This window comes from Erythrolamprus reginae, chromosome 1 (assembly GCF_031021105.1).
Source record: "Erythrolamprus reginae isolate rEryReg1 chromosome 1, rEryReg1.hap1, whole genome shotgun sequence".
In the NCBI taxonomy this organism is placed as follows: Eukaryota; Metazoa; Chordata; class Lepidosauria; order Squamata; family Dipsadidae; genus Erythrolamprus; species Erythrolamprus reginae.
This window is the reverse complement of record NC_091950.1, coordinates 401,317,726-401,338,889: the sequence shown is the minus strand read 5'-3', so window position 1 is coordinate 401,338,889 and position 21,164 is coordinate 401,317,726. Positions and strand designations below refer to the sequence as shown.

Below are 21,164 nucleotides of genomic sequence, written 5' to 3'. Positions count from 1 at the left end.
GGTAAAAGAGAGAAAGAAAAAGAGCAAGAAAGAAAGCTGCAAGCACCCCCCCGAGCCCCCCAGGCCGGCTGCAACCTTTTAAAACACGTGCGCCGCTTCGCAGCTGTCTCCTGAAGCCGAACGCGGAAGTTAGCGTTTGGCTTCAGGAGACAGCTCCTTGGCACTTGTATCTCGAATTTGGGCTTGTAAGTAGAACAAAAATATCTCTCCCCTCCCAGCTCTTATCTCGAGTTGCTCTTAAGTAGAGCAGCTCTTATGTCGGGGTTCCACTGTACTGTACTACTGATCTTGGCAATAATTTCTTAGCACAAGGGTGGGAAATTCCTGACCAGGGAGTGTTGGAGGGTGTAGTTTAATTAAGTGAAGAGCCTTATTTGCCTACAGTTTAGTGAAATGAAAATGATACAGTGGTTAGGTAAGGTCCAACATGCCAGCTGTAGGATTAGCTGGACATCCTGTGATTATACTAAGACCTTCATTTGGACCACACACCTAATTTAATTGCCTTTCATAAACTCCTTAAAACTCACCTCTGTCGTCAAGCATGGGGGAACTGAGACATCTCCCCCTGCCTATGTAGTTTTTGTGCATGATATGACTGTATGTATGTTTTTATATATTGGGCTTCCTTGCTTTTTAGACTTTTTTAAATGTACTATTGTTATTTTAGATTCTAACTGTTAGATTTGTCATTATATATTGTTTTTATCACTGTTGTGAGCCGCCCCGAGTCTACGGAGAGGGGCAGCATACAAATCTAATTAATACTAATACTAATACTAATAATAATAATAATAATAATAATAATAATAATAATAATAATAATAATACTGAGAACACTTTGGTGGGGTGGGGGGAGAGGTGCGAAGAACATAGAACCCCAACTAGCCAGCCAACCTGAGATCACTTAATAATCCAGACTGAAAGTGGCAATCAGACTAACATCAGATCCCCCCATGTCCCCCATTGAACAACCTGATGCCCTCCCCATTTGTCTTCCTAGTGCAATGATGGCGAATCTATGGCATAGGTTCCACAGGTGGCATGTGGATTCATATCTGCTGGCATGCGAGCCGTTGCCCTAGCTTAGCTCCAACGTGCATGTGTGTGCTGGCCAGCTGATTTTTGGCTCACACAGAGGCTCTGGGGGGCCTTTTTGGGTTTCCGGAGAGCCTCCAAAGGGATGGGGAAGGGCTTTTTTAGAGCAAGAGAGAGAAAGAAAGAGAGAGAAAGAGAACAAGAAAGAAAGAAAGCAAGAGAGAGAGCAAGAGAGAGAAAGAAAGAGAGAGAGGGGGAGGGAAGGTGGGAGAGAGAAAGACATAGAGAGAGGGAGGGAGGGAGAGAGAAAGAGCAAAAAAGAGGAAAGAAGGAAGAGAGAAAGAAAGAGGGATGGAGAGAGAGAAAAGGGGGAGAGAAAGAGGGAGAGAGAAATAGAGCGAAAGGAAGAGAGAATTTTTTTGTCCAAACTTTTTTAGCCGCCCCCTCCCCCTCAATGTGCCCCATGGTTTTGTAAATGTAAAAAATGTGCCGTGGCTCAAAAAAGATTGAAAACCACTGCAATAGGGTCACTGCAAATCACATTCACATATATTAATGTTGCTGACTAAGCAGGGCATAAGTGAACATCATTTGGGGAACAGAATTACAGATGGTTCTCTTTTTTTATTCTTCCATCAAAGCCACAATCAAGTACAGCTGCCTAAAAGCAATCTTGACAATTTGATTATAAGCAAGGAGCCTCAAAATCAGCTTCGATTTAGATCAGCTGGAAACGAGACAGAAAGGGGGGAAAGCTTATGTAAAGCCATCTCGGAAGGATCTATTACAGCCCAGACATGAAACAGAGCTTCTCCAAAAGGCAACACTTTTGTAAAAAACGATACCTTGGGAAGCTAACTGTAAACCTGAGAAAAATAATAACTTAATACAGCGGAAAAACAAGACCGGCAATTTGCAGACTACTTTGGAATTAGCCTGAACAAGGAAATTCAGATTGCCAGATTATCTAACATAGTGGGTAGTTTTATAATATACCTAATTATGCCTTAGGTTCATATGACACACGAAATAAATCAAAACCAAGCAAATAATGTTATGGCATACTGTATCTGTTGCTAAAGACATGGTTCGCGTCTCAAACTGACCAGCGACCTGTCAGGTCCCACAGGTTCGACTACTGCAACGCTCTCTACATGGAGCTACCTTTGAAGAGTGTTCAGAAACTTCAGATCGTGCAAAATGCAGAGAGCAATCATGGGCTTCCCTAGGTATGCCCATGTTATACCAACACTCCACAGTCTGCATTGGTTGCCGGTCAGTTTCCGGTCATAATTCAAAGTGTTGGTTATGACCTATAAAGCTCTTCCTGACATCGGACCAGTATATCTCCGAGACCGCCTTCTGCCGCACGAATCTCAGCGACCGGTTAGGTCCCACAGAGTTGGCCTTCTCCAGGTCCCGTCAACTAGACAATGTCGTCTGGCGGGGCCCAGGGGAAGAGCCTTCTCTGTGAGGGCCCCGGCCCTCTGGAATCAGCTCCCCCCAGAGATTCGCACTGCCCCCATACTCCTCACCTTCCACAAGAGATTGAAGACTCACTTGTACCGCCAGGCTTGAGGCCATTAGACTCTAGATCCCTGGCTGATGAATGAAATATGTTTGTTCGTTTGGAATGGGAACTATTGATTTTTAATGAAATTTGGGTTTTTCGATTAGCTAGGGTTTTTTTTTAATTTAATTGGATTTATGACACTTTGTATTGTTTTTTATATGTTGTAAGCTGCCCCAAATCCTCGGAGTTGGGCAGCATATAAATCCAACCAATCAATCAATAAATGGCTCTTCATACAGCTAAGAAGAACCAACAAACTTGGGGAGCGCTAAGAACTTCCTGGTCCAACCCCGAGCTACAGATAAGATATTCTCTATTGGCCTTGAATTATTATCTAGCGTAGCCATAATCTGGTATGCCATCTGAATTAGATAGACTCTTCACTCGGTCTTCATTATTTTTTCACTTCCAACAGGAATGGTGGCAGGGAAGACCCAACTATCCTTTACCCTGCAATGGTGGTTCCAATTAGGTCACCATCCTATGTTAAAGGCAGAGTGGTAAACAAGCTACTCTAAAAATGATTGGCATATTTTTAAAGTCAGCAACAGAGCCGGAGGCAGATTTTGCTGGTTCATTGCATCATATGCAAAGCAACTGCTCACATGCTAATTTAAACCTGAGCTTCAGTTGATCCTTAAAAACACAATTCCTGGGACATACTTCTGGAAGTTGGTCCCACGAGGATCAATGTCAGTTGCCATACTTTTCAGAGTAGAAGATATACTTTTGGGTTATAGGTTATGACCTATAAAGCCCTACATGGCATCGGAACAGAATACCTCCGGGACCACCTGCTGCCGCATGAATCCCAGTGACCGATTAGGTCCCACAGAGTTGACCTTCTCCTGGTCCCATCGACCAAACGATGTCGGCTGGCAGGGGAAGAGCCTTCTCTGTGGCGGCCCCGGCTCTCTGGAATCAATTCCCTACAGAGATTTGAACAGCCTCCACCCTCCTCGCCTTCTGTAAAATGCTGAAGACCCACCTTTGTCGCCAGGCAAGCTCCTTAAAACCCACCTCTGTCGTCAGGCATGGGGGAATTGAAATTTCCCTTCCCCCTAGGCTTATAGAATTTATGCATGGTATGTCTGTATGTATGAGTGGTTCTTTAAATTGGGGGTTTTTAGATTGTTTTTAATATTAGATTTGTTTACATTGTCTTTTTAAATTGCTGTTAGCCGCCCCAAGTCTTCGGAGAGGGGCGGCATACAAATCTAATAAATAATAATAATAATAATAATAATAATAATAATAATAATAAATTACCACTTTCTCCCCCTTTTTATTATGTTTTCAGCCTCACTGTATGATGGATTAGGTTGAATGTGTATGATTGTATAGTTAGGGATTTTACTGTGTATTAATGTTTTTTAATTGATTTAACTTTCTACTATTGGATTTGTAATGTATTGTATCACTATTATGCTGTGAGCTGCCCCGAGTCTTCGGAGAGGGGCGGCATACAAATCTAATAAACTAACTATAACTATAACTGTTCTGCCGGGCTCTCTAATAGGAGCCTCCCGAAAATTCAAGGGTACAAATTTCAGACACACATTTGAAAATTCAAAACAATGTTCTTTATCACACAATTCAAAATAAACAAAGCACTCTTTTTGTATTGCAAAGAGCACTCGTCCCAAAACAACCGGGTAGTCAGTACAATTTCCTTTAAGCAGTCATTAAGTACTTAGCTAGCAGCTATGAAGAAACTTCACACCCCTTCTTTTTCCAACGAAGTGAGATACACAAACACACGCGTTGCTCTGCTTTGGTTTAAAAGGCGTGAAAAACCAACAAAGTCCAGCAACGCAAGATTCCTGACGAACTCCGATCAGATATTCTTCCACAACGGCCAAACCCACATGCTGCTATTTATAGCAGCAGCCCTAATTACTGGAGCCCCACCCAAACACAGGTGGCCTCCCTTATTTCCTGTAATATGTTCTTACTTGGTCTCTTCTACGCATAATTCTGCGCTTGCGTGGGTCCAAAACGTCATCATCTGAATCAAGGGAAGATAAGGGAGATTGACTGCCTGGGCTGTGTGCCAAGCCCCCCTCTGCCGAGTCACTCCCACCTTCTTCTTCGTCCGAGGAAACTAAACTCTGAACTGATTCTGTCGGCAATAACACAGGCCTGTGACATGTTGAATTTTCCCCTGCATCCACCTCCCCATTCCCTGGGGCAGGAGCTGGGCCAGAGCCAACCACAACAATAACTATAATATTCTCTAAAGTCCGAGTACGATATTTTAGAGGAGGTTTTGGATTTGTAGGTTGGTGATACGTTCTGATTGGTTTATATGTCTTCAGCACTGAGGTGTCGTTTGTTTATGTTCCTTATTTATTTATTTATTTATTTATTTATTTATTTATTTATTCAATTTTTATGCCGCCCGTCTCCTTAGACTCAGGGCGGCTTACAACATGTTAGCAATAGCACTTTTTTAACAGAGCTAGGCTATTGCCCCCACAATCCGGGTCTTCATTTTACCAAAGGCGAACTTCGGGACTCAGTTGGGAAGCCGCGCGGCTGTTTTAAAACGTCGCCGCCGGCATGTCCCGAAGCCAAACGAACCCGGGTGGCCGGGCGAGCAGCGAGCGAACGGTGGGTGGCCGGGCGAAGGGCGGGCGAGCGGCGGGCGCGGCAGCAGTGAGGAGTTTGCGTGGGCGGGGGGGAAACCCCAATCTTCGGCTCCTCGCTGCTGGGAAGTAAAAACACCATCTGCGCATGCGCAGATGGTGTTTTTACTTCCACAGCGCTACTTCGCGCAAAACCGATCATTGCGAGGGGTCCTGGAACGGAACCCTCGCAATGATCGGGGGATCACTGTAACACTTCCCTGGCACAAAGCTGAAGGGATTAGATACTGTAGCCTAGAGGTTATTTCTCTGCCTTATAAGGCAAAGGCTGCAAGTTCAAATCCCAGTGAGGGTATGGCTAGCTGATGAGGCCAGAACAAGGCTGAAATAGATCTATACTAGTCTCCATTTTCAAATTCAGCAAAGCATGTTACAAATATAATATAATATAATATAATATAATATAATATAATATAATATAATATAATATAATATAATATAATATAATATAATATATAATATAATATAATCATGCCAAGCATGGAATTTGGCTTTTTTACTGCTGCTGCGCACTGGGTTGACATCTTCATTGAGCTGTCCACCAAAACCCCAAGATTCCTTTTTTGGGTTGCCTCAAAAAGCTTGGTCCCCATCAGTTGGTAGGTATAATTGGAGTCCTTTGCCCCGATATGCATAACTTTGCACTTGTTTAGGATAAAATGCATTTGCCACTTTGTTGCCCACTCACTCAATTTCGAGAGATCCTTCTGGAGCTCCCAACAATCAGTTTCACTTTTCACTACCCGGAACAATTTAGAGTCATCCGCAAATTTTGCTACCTCACTATTTACATCTACATCCAGATCATTAATTGGATTCTTATTGTACACTGTTTATGATTGCTGTTAGCCGCCCCAAGTTTTTGGAGGGGGCAGCATATAAATCCAATAAATAACTAAATAAATTAATAAATTAATGAATAAATTAAAAAGTAAAGGTCCCAAAACTGAACCTTGGGTACACCACTTCTCACTTCTTTCTATCCAAAAATTGTCCATTTATTGGATTATGATCCCGCTATATAGAATGCTGGTGAGACCACATTTGGAATACTGTGTTCAGTTCTGGAGACCTCACCTACAAAAAGATATTGACAAAATTGAACGGGTCCAAAGATGGGCTACAAGAATGGTGGAAGGCCTTAAGCATAAAACGTATCAGGAAAGACTTAATGAACTCAATCTGTATAGTCTGGAGGACAGAAGGAAAAGGGGGGACATGATCGAAACATTTAAATATATTAAAGGGTTAAATAAGGTCCAGGAGGAAAGTGTTTTTAATAGGAAAGTATACTCAAGAACAAGGGGACACAATCTGAAGTTAGTTGGGGGAAAGATCAAGAGCAACATGAGAAAATATTATTTTACTGAAAGAGTAGTAGATCCTTGGAACAAACTTCCAGCAGACGTGGTAGATAAATCCACAGTAACTGAATTTAAACATGCCTGGGATAAACATATATCCATCCTAAGATAAAATACAGAAAATAGTATAAGGGCAGACTCGATGGGCCATGAGGTCTTTTACTGCCGTCAGACTTCTATGTTTCTATTGCCACCCTTTGCTTCCTACAATTTAACCAGTTTCCAATCCAGGACAAGACCTGTCTTCTAATTCCGTGGTCGAAGAGATTTTTTTAGGAGCCTTTGATGAGGGACTTTGTCAAAAGCCTTTTGAAAGTCAAGATATACAATATCAGCTGGGTCCCCTTTATCTATGTGTTTATTTACATCCTCAAAGAATTCTAACACGTTAGTAAGACAAAACAATTCAGAAAAATCATAGGTTCAGAGATCAGAGTAAAGATGATAAAGGCACTAGGAATCAAACTTTATGAAAAGAAGTGGCCCTTGAGAAGCGCCATCAAAGGAGAGAAGTGACAAAACTCTTCAAATACTAAAAGAATGCCACAAAGGAAAAGATTAAAACTTACTCTCTTTCCTTCCAGAGTGCTAGAAGGAGAACATTACAAGTAAAGAGACTCTTTAATATATCTAAAGAAACATTTTAATAGTAAATGGAATCTGACAATAGAACCAAACCTCTAGAGCAGTAATTCTCAAACTTGGGTTCTTTTAAAACAATTACTGCCAACCTGACTTCCATTGAGGAACAGAATACTACACAAGTCAAAAGGGAGGCTGTGAAAATATTTACTGATCCGTTGCATCCTAGACATAAATTGTTTAAACTCCTACCCTGAAAACCACGCTATGGAAACGGCACACCAAGACAACTAGACACAAGAACAGTTTTCCCCTGAACGTCATCACTCTGCTAACCAAATAATTCCCTTACCACGGTCAACTATTCATTAAGGCTGCATTACTACTACTAGAAGTTTTTCTCATCGTTCCTATCACTCAAAGACAAATTCCTTGTGTGTCCAACCACAATTGGCCAATAAAGAATTCTATTCTATTCTATTCTATTCACACAATAAGACTATAAAGTTATTTGATCAAGGTTAAAATAGATACGTTATCTTTGGAAAACCTTAATTGGCTTTTGTTGACATCAAGATTGAAATGACAAAGCTTTATGGATTTGTTTATAGATAAGATACAGGATATATGAAGAAGAGATCATTTGTTGTATTTTAAAAGAAGGCTGGTTACTGAAATTGCTTATATTTGGGGTGAGGATGAAAAGTAACTTTATATGTGTGTGTGTGTGTGTGTGTGTGTGTGTGTGTGTGTGTGTGTGTGTGTAGATTGTTCTGAGTTCAGGTTTTGCCCCGTGTAATATTTTGCATGTCTATGCGACGTTTCGGTGAAATCACATTCACCATCATCAGGATGAAGTTGTAAGCTTTGTACTGCTGTAAATATAGAAAACTATATTTACAGCAGTACAAAGCTTACAACTTCAGCCTGATGATGGTGAATGTGATTTCACCGAAACGTCGCATAGACACTCAAAATATTACATGGGACAAAACCCGAACTCAGAACAATACAGTGGAACCCCGACATAAGAGCTGCTCTACTTAAGAGCAACTCGAGATAAGAGCTGGGAGGGGAGAGATATTTTTGTTCTACTTACAAGCCCAAATTCGAGATACAAGCGCCAAGGAGCTGTCTCCTGAAGCCAAACGCTAACTTCCGCGTTCGGCTTCAGGAGACAGCTGCGAAGCGGCGCGCGTGTTTTAAAAGGTTGCAGCCGGCCTGGGGGGCTCGGGGGGGTGCTTGCAGCTTTCTTTCTTGCTCTTTTTCTTTCTCTCTTTTACCTTCCCTTCTATTTCTTCTTTTCTTTCTCCTTCCCACCTTCTTCCCTCCCTCCCTCCCTTCACTCATTCCTCTCTTACTCTCCCCTTTCATAAGTTTCCTTGCTTCCTTCCTCTGTTCCTGTCCCTTCCCCCTTTCTTTCTTTCTTTCTTTCTTTCTTTCTTGCTCTTTTTCTTTCTCTCTTTTACCTTCCCTTCCTCTATTTCTTCTTTTCTTTCTCCTTCCCACCTTCTTCCCTCCCTCCCTTCACTCATTCCTCTCTTACTCTCCCCTTTCATAAGTTTCCTTGCTTCCTTCCTCTGTTCCTGTCCCTTCCCCCTTTCTTTCTTTCTTGCTTTCTTTCTTTCTTGCTCTTTTTCTTTCTCTCTTTTACCTTCCATTCCTCTATTTCTTCTTTTCTTTCTCCTTCCCACCTTCTTCCCTCCCTCCCTCCCTTCACTCATTCCTCTCTTACTCTCCCCTTTCATAAGTTTCCTTGCTTCCTTCCTCTGTTCCTGTCCCTTCCCTCTTTCCTTCCTTCCTTCCCACCCTCCGTCCATTCATTCACCCATTCCTCTCTTGATCGCTTAAAGCCGGTCCCTGGTGCAAAAAGGGTTGGGGACCTCTGTCCTACAGGATTGGGTGGCAGAGAAGTTGAACATATGTAAATTTAAAAGTTTAAGAAAGTTTACAAGTTAAGTGAAAGAAACTTCATTATTCATTTATATGTACATGTACATTTCTTCATTAAAAACATGTCTTTCTGCATAATTTAGACTAACTTTGTGAGTTTTTTGAGGGCTGGAACCAATTAAAATTATTTACATTAATTCCTATGGGGAAAAGTCGTTCGAGATAAGAGCTGCTCGACTTAAGAGCCCAGGTCCGGAACGAATTAAACTCGTATCTCGAGGTACCACTGTATATATGTATGTATATATGTATGTATGTATGTATGTATGTATGTATGTATGTAAAATCTACAATCTACAATCTACATATATATATATGCAAAACCCGAACTCAGAACAATCTACATACATATACCCGTGAAAATATACGAAAACATATATATATATATATATATATATATATATATATATATATATATATATATTGTTCTGAGTTCAGGTTTTGCCCCGTGTAATGTTTTGAGTGTCTACATTACACGGGGCAAAACCCGAACTCAGAACAATCTATATACATATACCCGTGAAAATCTACGAAAACAAATATATATACATATATATATACTGTATACACACACACACACACACGTCACATGTTTTTTTGCTGAATTTTAAAATTAAGGGAGACTAGGACAGATCTATTTCGGCCTTATTTTGGCCTCATCAGCTAGCCATACCCACTGGGATAATATATATATATATATATTATTTTTATTATTATTCTTTCTATTTTACTTCCATTGTCTTCTTATTACTTTCCTGCACTTTTAAGTGTTTTTATTCCTTCTAGGCCCACTAAAAAAGGTCTGAATTAACACTACTCGATTCTCTCTCCCTCCCACATTACCATGCCTGGATCTCTCCAAACTCTTTCTAAAGGGAATCTAATGAAATCCTGCCCACCTTGTACTTGTGGCAGGTTTTTACTTCATCGTGTCACAAGATGTACTTCTGTCCCCGAAAGAGGAGACAGTGAGTGGAGAAAGGACAGAGACAGAACATCACGTGCTATTCGATGTCAGAAGGCAAACAGTGCTTTTATCTTAATAAAAAACATAGCACCTAGCCAACCAGATGTCAGAGATTCTTTCAACTCCTCATTCCAGGAACAAATTCACCAAATTCTGGGACAGAAGTCAATTTTGATTGCAAACAGAGAAGAGGCATTATTTGCCCTAGAAAAGTTACAACAACCCCCATATCAATAGAAGTACATTTGATTCAAATGTGGTCACAGTTCAAATATGTGGGATCCACTCTTTAGGAAAAGCCCTAAGAGGGCCCACTCTTGGGCAAAAGTACAGGGATATTTTAATGTAAGGCTAGAAAAGAGGAGGGAGGGAGGAAAGGAAGAAGAAAGGAAAGAAAGGGGAGGGAGGAAAGAAAGAAGGGAAGAAAGAAAGAAAGAAAGAAGGAAGGAAGGAAGGAAAGAAAGAAAGAAAGAAAGAAAAAAGAAAGAAGGAAAGAAAGTACAGAGATATTTTAATGTAAGGCTAGGAATGTGTTTTATGTATGTGAACTAAAGGAAACCATAAGTATTCTACACAGAAATCTCAAAGAGACAGAGAAATGAATATATTTATTCATGTTAGCAATGTTTAACGATTTTATTGTCATGGTTAAACCTGTTGTTCAAAACTTCACAGCAGTTAGAAGGTGCCTTAAAGTTCATCTAGTCCAACCCCTCTGAATTAATGCTATAACTTTCAAATCTCCATCAAGAGTTCCTGAGGGTTTTGGGGTGGTTTTTTTGCCTTCTCCGGCCTAAATGTGCAGGCCAGCTTTGCAACCATGATAAGAAAAACTATTATAAGGGAGTGACTTCTAGTTTAACACAACCAATAATGCCCCCAAAGCCAGTAGGAGGCACTACTTTATCTCTAAGCAATACAAATACCATAATAAGGAGCCAATCCCTAAGCACATATTTGAGGTTGTCTTATGTTCTGTAGCGCACTTAAAAACACGTACTGTATTACATAACAAGGACAACTGTATAAAGCCAGTATAATTTTCCACCTGTCACAATCAAACACTACGATATATAGAAGCCCAAACATATACTTTGGAGGGGGGGGGAAAGACCAAAACTATTTTGAAGGAAGCATTATTCAGTGGGCGACATTAATTCAGAAAAATGAGTCTACAGATGAAGAAAACTATGAACAAGGAGTTGAAGGGAATATTCAGAAACCTGATACAGAAACAACAAGCACGGGAGTATGCATTAACCTGGTGATTAAGTCCTGGAGGTCCCGGAAATATTCTGGTCCAATGCCATGAAGGGCTTTATAGGTCATAACCAACACTTTGAATTGTGACCGGAAACTGATCGGCAACCAATGCAGACTGCGGAGTGATGTGACATGGGCATATTTAGGGAAGCCCATGATTGCTCTCGCAGCTGCATTCTGCACGATCTGAAGTTTCCGAACACTTTTCAGGGGTAGCCCCATGTAGAGAGCGTTACAGTAGTCAAGCCTCGAGGTGATGAGGGTGTGAATGACTGTGAGCAGTGACTCCCATATATATATATCTAGTCTTCCTGGGGAGTCAGTTTTTTGATCAGATCTATCTCCTAGGGCTGACAATCAAACCTAGTATTAATATCCTTGCGATTTGCATTATTTCCTGATAGCTTATTTGTATCTTACAACAATCATTGAGTGTTGTATCTCATGATTCTTGGCCAATGTATCCTTTCTTTTATGTACACTGAGAGCATATGCACCAAAGACAAAATCCTTGTGTGTCCAATCACACTTGGCCAATATAGAATTCCATTCTATTCCATTCTATTCTATTCATCAAATTTCTTAACACTGCATGAGTAAGAGATAGAATATAGAATTATTTATTGGCCAAGTGTGATTAGACACACAAGGAATTTGTCTTGGTGCATATGCTCTCAGTGTACATAAAAGAAAATATAGATTTTATTTATTTATTTATTTATTTAATTGGATTTGTATGCCACCCCTCTCCAAGGACTCAGGGCAGCATACAAATCCAATTAAATATGATTTGTCAAGAATCATGTGGTACAACACTTAATGATTATCATAGGGGTCAAATAAGCAATGAAGAAACAATCAATATTAATAAAAATCTTAGGATACAAGCAACTTTGACATAGAACCAAATAGAAATGAACAGGTGACCAGGTGTATAGGAAGAATAATTGTAAAGAGAGTCTACGTTAGTCATGAAAACTATTTCCACCCAAGGAAAACCCAAAATCTCTTTGAACCCAAATATTTTTAAATGCCAAGGAGAGTCAGAACATGGAGGGGGAAAGAGTATATGTGGGATTATAAATGTCTGCTAGTAATACATCCATACTCTGAATCAGACCAGCTATATATTTTAAAGATGTGCAAAGATTTGAAGTCAAAAAGGGATCTGTGAAAATGCAGCACCTCTTTTTAAGACACATTTAAGAACATGCCAACAGGAGTTAAACGGGCACACACCCCTTCCAATTTATTTTTTCCCAAATCATTTCATGAATTCAATTCAGTCTATCCCCAATATATCACAGGGTTAGTCTTTTAATTTCTGAAAAATGTATCCCTTTCAGGTGTCTAACTGACATTAATTACTTGCTAAAACATTAATTTCTAAGAAGTTAATCTGTTAAAAATTACCACTGTAAGGCATCCTTGGCTTCACATACTTAAGGCTTCCTCAAAAGGTATCGTAAGTACGGAGCCAACGAGGACTATGATGTGGCCCAGTGAACTGCCACGATGGATCCCAAAGTATTTCACATCTCATCACGTAGGAAAGGAGGGGTTCTCTTTTCTGTTGCTTCTCAGCAATGAGTGACTGCTTTCTCTTCTTTCAAAACGTCCACCAATGTCAATGACTACTTTAACTTCAACCACAACAATACACAAGCACACAATCGATAAAAACTTAATGGAAACCCACTGCAAACTCCACTGCAGAAAATACCACTTCAGTAACAGAGTGGTCAATACTGGAATTCACTACCAGATTCTGTGGTTTCTTCTCCAAATCCCCAAAGCTTTAACCTTAGATCTCACCCCATTCCTAAGAGGTCTGTAAGGGGCGTCCATACCTACCTACCGTCCCTGTCTTACTGTCCTATTGTCCTCATTTATCTGTACAGTGGTACCTCTACTTAAGAACGCCTCTACTTAAGAACTTTTCTAGATAAGAACCGGGTGTTCAAGATTTTTTTGCCTCTACTTAAGAACCATTTTCTACTTAAGAACCTGAGCCTGGAAAAATTTCCCAGGATATTTGAGAGCGGCACAAAGGCCCAGCCAGTTTCCTGCCGTTCCCCCTTTAATCCCGGCCATCTCGGGCTTTTCTGGGCTGCCAGGAGCCTTTTAGTGGCCCTTAAGAGGCTTTGGCAGCCCAGAGCAAACGGAGTGTTTTCCTTTCTCTGGGCACTTGGAGAGGGAATAAACCACTTCGCTGTGGTGACTCCCTTGCGCTGCCTCCCATACACCCGGCGTGAGGTTGCATTCCAGAGCGTCTGGCCGCAGAAAGGCCAAAGGGGACGCTTTGCCCCGGCCAGATCAACTCGGCTTCAGCCAAACTGAGGAGTCACCACAGTGAAGGAAAGGCACCGGCTACAAAGCGAACGAGCAAGAGGAGAGGGGAGCCCTTCAGCATGGGAAGGAAGAGGCAGCAGGTAGCAACAGCAGCAGCAGCAGCCGCCTTTCGGTCAAAGGAGTGGGAGGTTCCCCCCTCTCACCCGCCTGGGTTTCTCTCTCTGGCGCAGTGTATGGGAGGCAGCCTCGTGCCAGGGGTATGGGAGGCGTGTGCTCCTCTTCGCCGCCTCAAAGTCCCTCTTTTTTTTTTAAAGCCTTAAAGTTTTGGATTTTTTTGATTCTCCTCACCTCACTTTCTCCCTTCGGCAGTAACTGTCCTCCTCTTCTTCTTCCTCCTCCCACCCAAATTCCGAGCTTTTATTTCTTTCCTAATGGGTTTGCACGCATTATTTGCTTTTACATTGATTTATATGGGGAAAATTGCTTCTACTCAGGAACCTGGTCACAGAACGAATTAAGGTCTTAAGTAGAGGTACCACTGTACTTACTTTGCTCATGTTTATGTTTATACCTATACCTGCTATCTTGTACATCCTGATTGTAATTTCTCCACTTGCTAAACAAAACACACTTCCTGCCAGCCTCCATTAACAAGTCAATCATCTGCCGCATTTAAAAGCTCAACAGAGACTGATTTACACAAGGCACCAAAATTCTTGACACAATCTCACAATTCCGACGAGTACATAAAGGAAACTCTAATACCACCTGAAAAAAGATGGAGATTTCAGCCGGGCTGGCATTCCAGAATTCATTCTGAAAGGCAAAACTTTTTCAAGGAAGAAGAAAAACTCAAGTATCCAAAAGAGATGTTGGTGCCAACATAATGACTTTGATTTCATTGGATTTGGTTTTTTTAAACCTATCACGCCAAGGAACCAGCACATTGATCCCATCCCACTCTTTCCCAATGAAATAGGATGCTCTAGTTTTGATAGAATAGAATAGAATAGAATAGAATTCTTTATTGGCCAAGTGTGATTGCACACACAAGGAATTTGTGTTTTTGAAGCAGATGCTCTCAGGGGTACATAAAAGAAAAGATACATTTGTCAAGAATCGTGAGGTACAACACTTGATGATTGTCATAGAGGTCAAGTGAGGACCCGGATTGTGGGGGCAATATGGTGGCTCTGTTAAAAAGTGCTATTACTAACATGTTGTAAGCTGCCCTAAGTCTAAGGAGAAGGGTGGCATTAAAATAAATAAATAAATAAATTGAATATATAAATAAATAAATAAATAAGCAATGAGGAAACCATCAATATTAACAAAAATCTTAAAGATACAAGCAACAAGTTCCTGTCATAGAATCATAAGTGGGAGGAAATGGGTGATAGGAATGAGGAGAAAAACTAGTAGTTAATAGTAGTGGAGACTTAGTAAATAGCCACTGAACATCTTCTTTTTTAAAACAAAATAAAATAAAATTGTAAAATTTCACTTTTAAAAAAGAATCCATCCAAGGGTGTCAAGCAAGCGCCTGGCTTGAAAGACAGGAACTGAACCTTTTGCCAAATAATAATAATAATTATTATTATTATTATTATTATTATTTATTTATTTATTGGATTTACTGTATATGCCGCCCCTCTCCGAAAACTATTACTACTACTACTATTACTACTATTACTATTATTATTATTTATTAGATTTGTATGCCGCCCCTCTCCAATAACAAGGAAAACCTCCAGGCCCAGAAGAACCGGGGTGCCACTTTTGCTTTCTTTCCCCCTTTGTTTTTCTGCAATCTTCGTTATCGTAGCATCTGAGTAAGAGTCTCACTTTCCAGCTTCCTACTCCTGGACCGGGTCCCTTCCTCTTCTAAAGCAAAGCCAGAACCCAGAAATCTGGCCTCTTTACGTTGCCCTCCGTTTAAAAGCAAAGCCAGGGAACCCCACGATACGATCTCCGCCCCAATTCTTCCCTTCCGACATTTGGGGATCCCCCCCAGCCCCCCAAACTCACTCACCCACCAGCGGGCCCCCCGAGTGGGAAGGAAAACGACGGCCCATTGCAGCGGCGACGAGCAAGAGCGGTAGCTCTCCTCCCGAAAGCCCAAGACAGAAAGAAGGGGCGGAGAACGGACTCTACCACTGGGCGACGTGGGGAGGGAAGGGCTAAGAACGTACCCCGGGCAAACTCCTCCCTCTCTCTCCCAAAGGGTGGCTTTTTTACTATCTCTCGTGCCAAGGTCCAACCCGAGCGGTTCCATCTCGCTTCCGATCCCGGAAATAGATTTTTTTCCCCTCCTGCCTTTCAGTAGCCTCCCCCCACGCATACGAGGAATGGTACGCCCTTCCCGGCTCCCAGCTGAATGGGAAGACGCGTATATGTGTTAAAGGTCCAAGGCGGCATCGAGATGAAAGGGTTGGGTTTACATCGGCGTTGCTCAATTGTAGTAATTTTTGTGGACTTCTAAGAGAAACGCTGGATTAAAAGTAGGGTTTCTGTTCGGTTTTGAAGTTATTTCACGTCTTTCTTGAAACTACAAACTGCAACCCTATACTTGTTCGAGAAGGAAGGAAGGAAGGAAGGGAAAGAAAAAAGGGAAAGAAAGAAAGGGGAGGGAAGGAGGGAGGGAAGAAGGAAAGAAAGGGGAGGGAGGGAGAGAAGAAGGAAAGAAAGAAGAAAGGGAAGAAAGAAAGAAAAAAAAGAAAGGGGAGGGGAGGGAGGAAAGAAGAAAAGAAAGAAGGAAAGAAAGAAAGAAGGAAGGAAGGAAAGAAAGAAAGGGGAGGGAGGAAGAAGAAGGAAGGAACAACAGAAAAAAAGAAAGAAAGAAAAGGCAGGAAGAAGGAAAGAAAGAATGAAAGAAAGAAAGAGGAGGAGGGAGGAAAGAAGGAGGAAGGAAAGAAAAAGAAAGAAAGAAAGGAAGAAAGGAAGGAAGGAAGGAGTCATTCAGTAGGCAGGAACGGAGACTGTGTACTCAGAAGGTAGAATAGAACAGAATAGAATAGAATTCTTTATTGGCCAAGTGTGATTGGACACACAAGCAACCTGTCTTCATGCATATGTGCTCAGTGTACATAAAAGAAAAGATACACTTGTCAAGAATCACGAGGTACAACAATGATGGTCATAGGGGTCAAGTAAGCAATCAGGAAACAATATTAATAAAAATCTTAAGGATACAAGCTAAAGTTCAATCAATCAATAAAGAAAAAACTTAGCTGCATTCTCACAACACCAGCTTTTTAAAAATAATAATAATAATAAGCCTGCCCCCCCCACACACACCTACACAGACACACAAAGACATTGGTTTGTAATACCAGATGTATGAGCTCAGTCTGGTTGGTTTATAGTTCAGTATGTGTTGCTTGTATCCTTAAGATTTTTATTAATATTGATTTACCTCATCGCTTATTTGACCCCTATGACAATCATTAAGTGTCGTACCACATGATTTTGACAAATGTATATTTTATTTTATGTACGCTGAGAGCATATGGCACCAAGACAAATTCCTTGTGTGTCCAATCACACTTGGCTAATAAAGAATTCTATTCTATTCTAAATCACATGGCATCAGATTGCATATCCCTTATGAAACCTAATATTAATTATATTATTATTGAGGTAGGCATCCTAGATGACAGTATATTTAATGAAATCTACGAGATGGATTTAATGGATTAACAAGAGACCTTGCAGGTTATCTAGTCCAACCCCCTGCCCAAGCAGGAGACCCTACCTAGGATCAAACTCACAATCTCCTGATTGTGAAGCAAGAGTTCCACCTGTATGCCACAGCAGCTGGGTCAAATTTTATTTAAATGTTACATTTTCAATAAATTTTATTTATTAATTTTAGTTTTGACAAAGTAGTTCAACAACTGTCGTTGAAAGAAGGGCTTGGAATATTGGAATAAAGTAGAGAAATGGATAAACGAAATAACAAAGGAAAAGATTAAAAAATCCCCTGAATTTTTCCTACTGGGTATTTCAAATACAAAGTATAAAAAAGAAATTTATTATTTAATAATACATATATTAGTTGCGGCAAGAATTACATTTGCACAGAAATGGAAAGAAAAGGAAATACCAAAAGACGTAGAAGTATTTAAAACAATTATGGAATGTGCAGAACTAGATATGATGACAAAACGTTTAAATAATCAAGCTGAAACAGAATTTTATAAAATATGGGACAAAGTATATAAATGGTGGAATCTTAAAAATAGTGGTAAAATTATATAAGTAAGAAATTATAATTATTTGAATTTATTAATTAGAAGGTTAATTGTATGTATAGATGAAAGAATATTTAGAAATTAATATGACAATGTGTTCTTTTTTATTTTTTTTAGTTACAGTATATTAAATAAGTGAATATTAATTAATTAATTAAATAACATGACAGCAATAGATAGAATGTAATAGTTTAAAAATAATAAAAATATAGAGTATTTTTGCAATATCACTAATATTAAAGTATAGATGAAAGAATATTTGGAAATTAATATGACAATGTGTTCTTTTTATTTTTTTTTAGTTATATTAAATAAGTGAATATTAATTAATTAATTAAATAACATGACAGCAATAAATAGAATGTAATAATTTAAAAATAATAAAAATATAGAGTATTTTTGCAATATCACTAATATTAAAGTATTATCTTTTAATATTGTATTACTAGTTTAAGTATCTTATATTTTATAGATAAGAAAATTAATTAAAGTTATATAATCTATAACGTATAAACAACAGAGGTAAATTTAATAAGAATATAGAGTGTGAGTGTTATATTTCTGAATCGATTTGATTATAGTTAGGTATATTTTTTTTGCATTAGTTAGACTTCTATGATAAGCGGAGCAATGGTAGCTCCTTGAATGCTGAATGTTGTCTGTCTTTGTCTAATGAAAAATAATAAAAAAATATTTTTTAAAAAAAGAAAGAAGGGCTTGGGGGGGAGAGTGATAAAAGAATTTAAAAGGCAATTGTTTTTGCATTAATGAACTTAGTTAACTCATGTTTTGGTAACAGATTCCATTAAAAATGGTCCCAAGATTTTTACATTTGCGAAACTTAAGGTACCACAAGATTCTGGGGAATGTGACCTTAGTTCCATGGGACTTGCTAAATGTGCCTTATGGAAAACATTGTTTCTAGACTAGAGTACTTTGAGCTGCTCCAAAGGTGCTTTGCTGTGGGAGGATAGCAAAATACAGGTAGAGGCATGCAGGGTTAGGAAATGGTAATTTAAGATATCTTCAGGCTGGGATGAGAAAGCTGTGCATTTCCTCAGTTTGCTGGTTGTTGCAAAACTGCAATATGCCAGTTCTATTAAGGGCTGAAAGATTCTACAGATCAATGTTCTGTTGAAACCAGATTTTTTTTTTGGGGGGGGGGGGGGGGGGATTAATGGACAGTCAATTAGAAAAGAACCTTGGATTGTGATTATATATATGTGTGTGTGTTCAGTTCTGGAGACCTCACCTACAAAAAGATATTGACAAAATTGAACGGGTCCAAAGACGGGCTACAAGAATGGTGGAAGGTCTTAAGCATAAAACTTATCAGGAAAGAGTTAATGAACTCAATCTGTATAGTCTGGGGGACAGAAGGAAAAGGGGGGACATGATCGAAACATTTAAATATATTAAAGGGTTAAATAAGGTCCAGGAGGGAAGTGTTTTTAATAGGAAAGTGAACACAAGAACAAGGGGACACAATCTGAAGTTAGTTGGGGGAAAGATCAAAAGCAACATGAGAAAATATTATTTTACTGAAAGAGTAGTAGATCCTTGGAACAAACTTCCAGCAGACGTGGTAGATAAATCCACAGTAACTGAATTTAAACATGCCTGGGATAAACATATATCCATCCTAAGATAAAATACAGAAAATAGTATAAGGGCAGACTAGATGGACCATGAGGTCTTTTTCTGCCGTCAGACTTCTATGTTTCTATGTTTCTATAATTGTGTGTGTGTAAAATATATGATTACTTCTGGACGATTATGTGTCTAAGAATGGGAGAACTCTAAAACAGTGGTTCTCAAACTTTCTAATGTTGCAACTCCTTAATACAGTTCCTCGTGTTGTGGTGACCCCCAGTCATAAGTCTAGCACCAATTCTCCCAACAGAGCTTTAAGCTGATTGGCAGGAAGGTCAGAGGGACACCCATACTGTAAACGCCTGATTGGTCAGATTGTAAAAATATATTCCAAGGCACCAGAATAGAAACCTAATTTAGTTCCTAACTCCATGGGAAATTTGTTCAACTCCCAAAGGGGTCCCGACCCCCCAGATTGAGAACCCATTGCTCTAAAACACCAACAATAGAGGGATGGTTGAGGAAGATGACGGAAGTAGCAGAGATAGCAAAATTAATTTGTGAGACTAGCGAAAGTTCGACTACATTTAGCACTTACTGGAAACTCCTTATGGAATTTTTGCTGAGAAAGATAGAAACATAAATTTATGATGTATGGGTTGGAAAATTAGAAAGGATAGTTTATGGAATGTAGAGTAGAGTAGTACAGTACAGAGTAGTACAGTACAGTACAGAATTCTTTCTTGGCCAAATGTGATTGGACACACAAGGAATTTGTCTTGGTGCATATGCTCTCAGTGTACATAAAAGAATGAATCATGAGGTACAACAATTAACACTTAACGATTGTCATAAGGTACAAATAAGCAATCAGGAAACAATCAATATTAATATAAATCATGATACAAGCAACAAGTTACAATTATAAGTGGGAGGAGATGGCTGATAGGAATGATGCGAAGGACATTATGAGGTAGCTTTAGAGAGGGTAAAATATAAAGCACATTTATGCTTGTTAAAAAGAGTGGAAGCAGTTTCCTTTATCTGTTCCCTCTTTTTTTCCTATTTTCTTTTTTTTTGGTCATAATTTACTATTTCTCTTTATTTTTATTATTTTTACTTCATTAGAACTTTTTTCAGTTTAAAGTTTAAAATAACATTTAAAAAGATCCAAATGAAAATATTTAGACCTCCTGGGATTAATAGCCACTCCCACGAAAGTGCTCCCTTAAAACCATCACCTACAAGTAGTTCTCGACTTATGGCTACAATGGAGCCCAAAACTTCTGTTACTAAGTAAGACAGTTGTTAAGTGAATTTGCCCCATTTTACGACATTTATTGCCATAGTTGTTAAGTGAATTGATTCAGCTAAGTTAGTAAAATAGTTCTTAAATGAAGGTGGCTTCCCCAATTAATAATAATAATAATAATAATAATAATAATAATAATAATTTGAAAACCATAGGAATTGACAAAATCTCTATCTGTCAGTTGCAAAAGGCCGCTTTACTGGGATCGGCAAACATAATTCGCCACTACATCACGCAGTCCTAGGTGCTTGGGAAGCACCCGACTGGTGATGAAATACGAACTCCAGCATAGTGATCTCGTTTGCTGTGTTGTATTGACATAATAA

General features: G+C 39.5%; 1 protein-coding gene across 2 annotated transcripts in view; it reads right to left on the bottom strand.

Annotated features, from left to right (window-relative positions):
• POR (cytochrome p450 oxidoreductase) overlaps window positions 1–21,164 on the bottom strand; it is a 111,176-nt gene that overhangs the window by 86,536 nt on the left and 3,476 nt on the right. The window contains exon 1 of one of the 2 annotated variants that reach the window (XM_070735143.1): window positions 15,713–15,838. The exons of the other annotated variant lie outside the window; for it this stretch is intronic. Coding sequence (XP_070591244.1) covers window positions 15,713–15,755 — 43 coding nt within the window. The 5' untranslated portion in view covers window positions 15,756–15,838. Of the gene's footprint in view, window positions 1–15,712; window positions 15,839–21,164 lie in introns of those variants that run through there. 2 annotated transcript variants of the gene reach the window in all.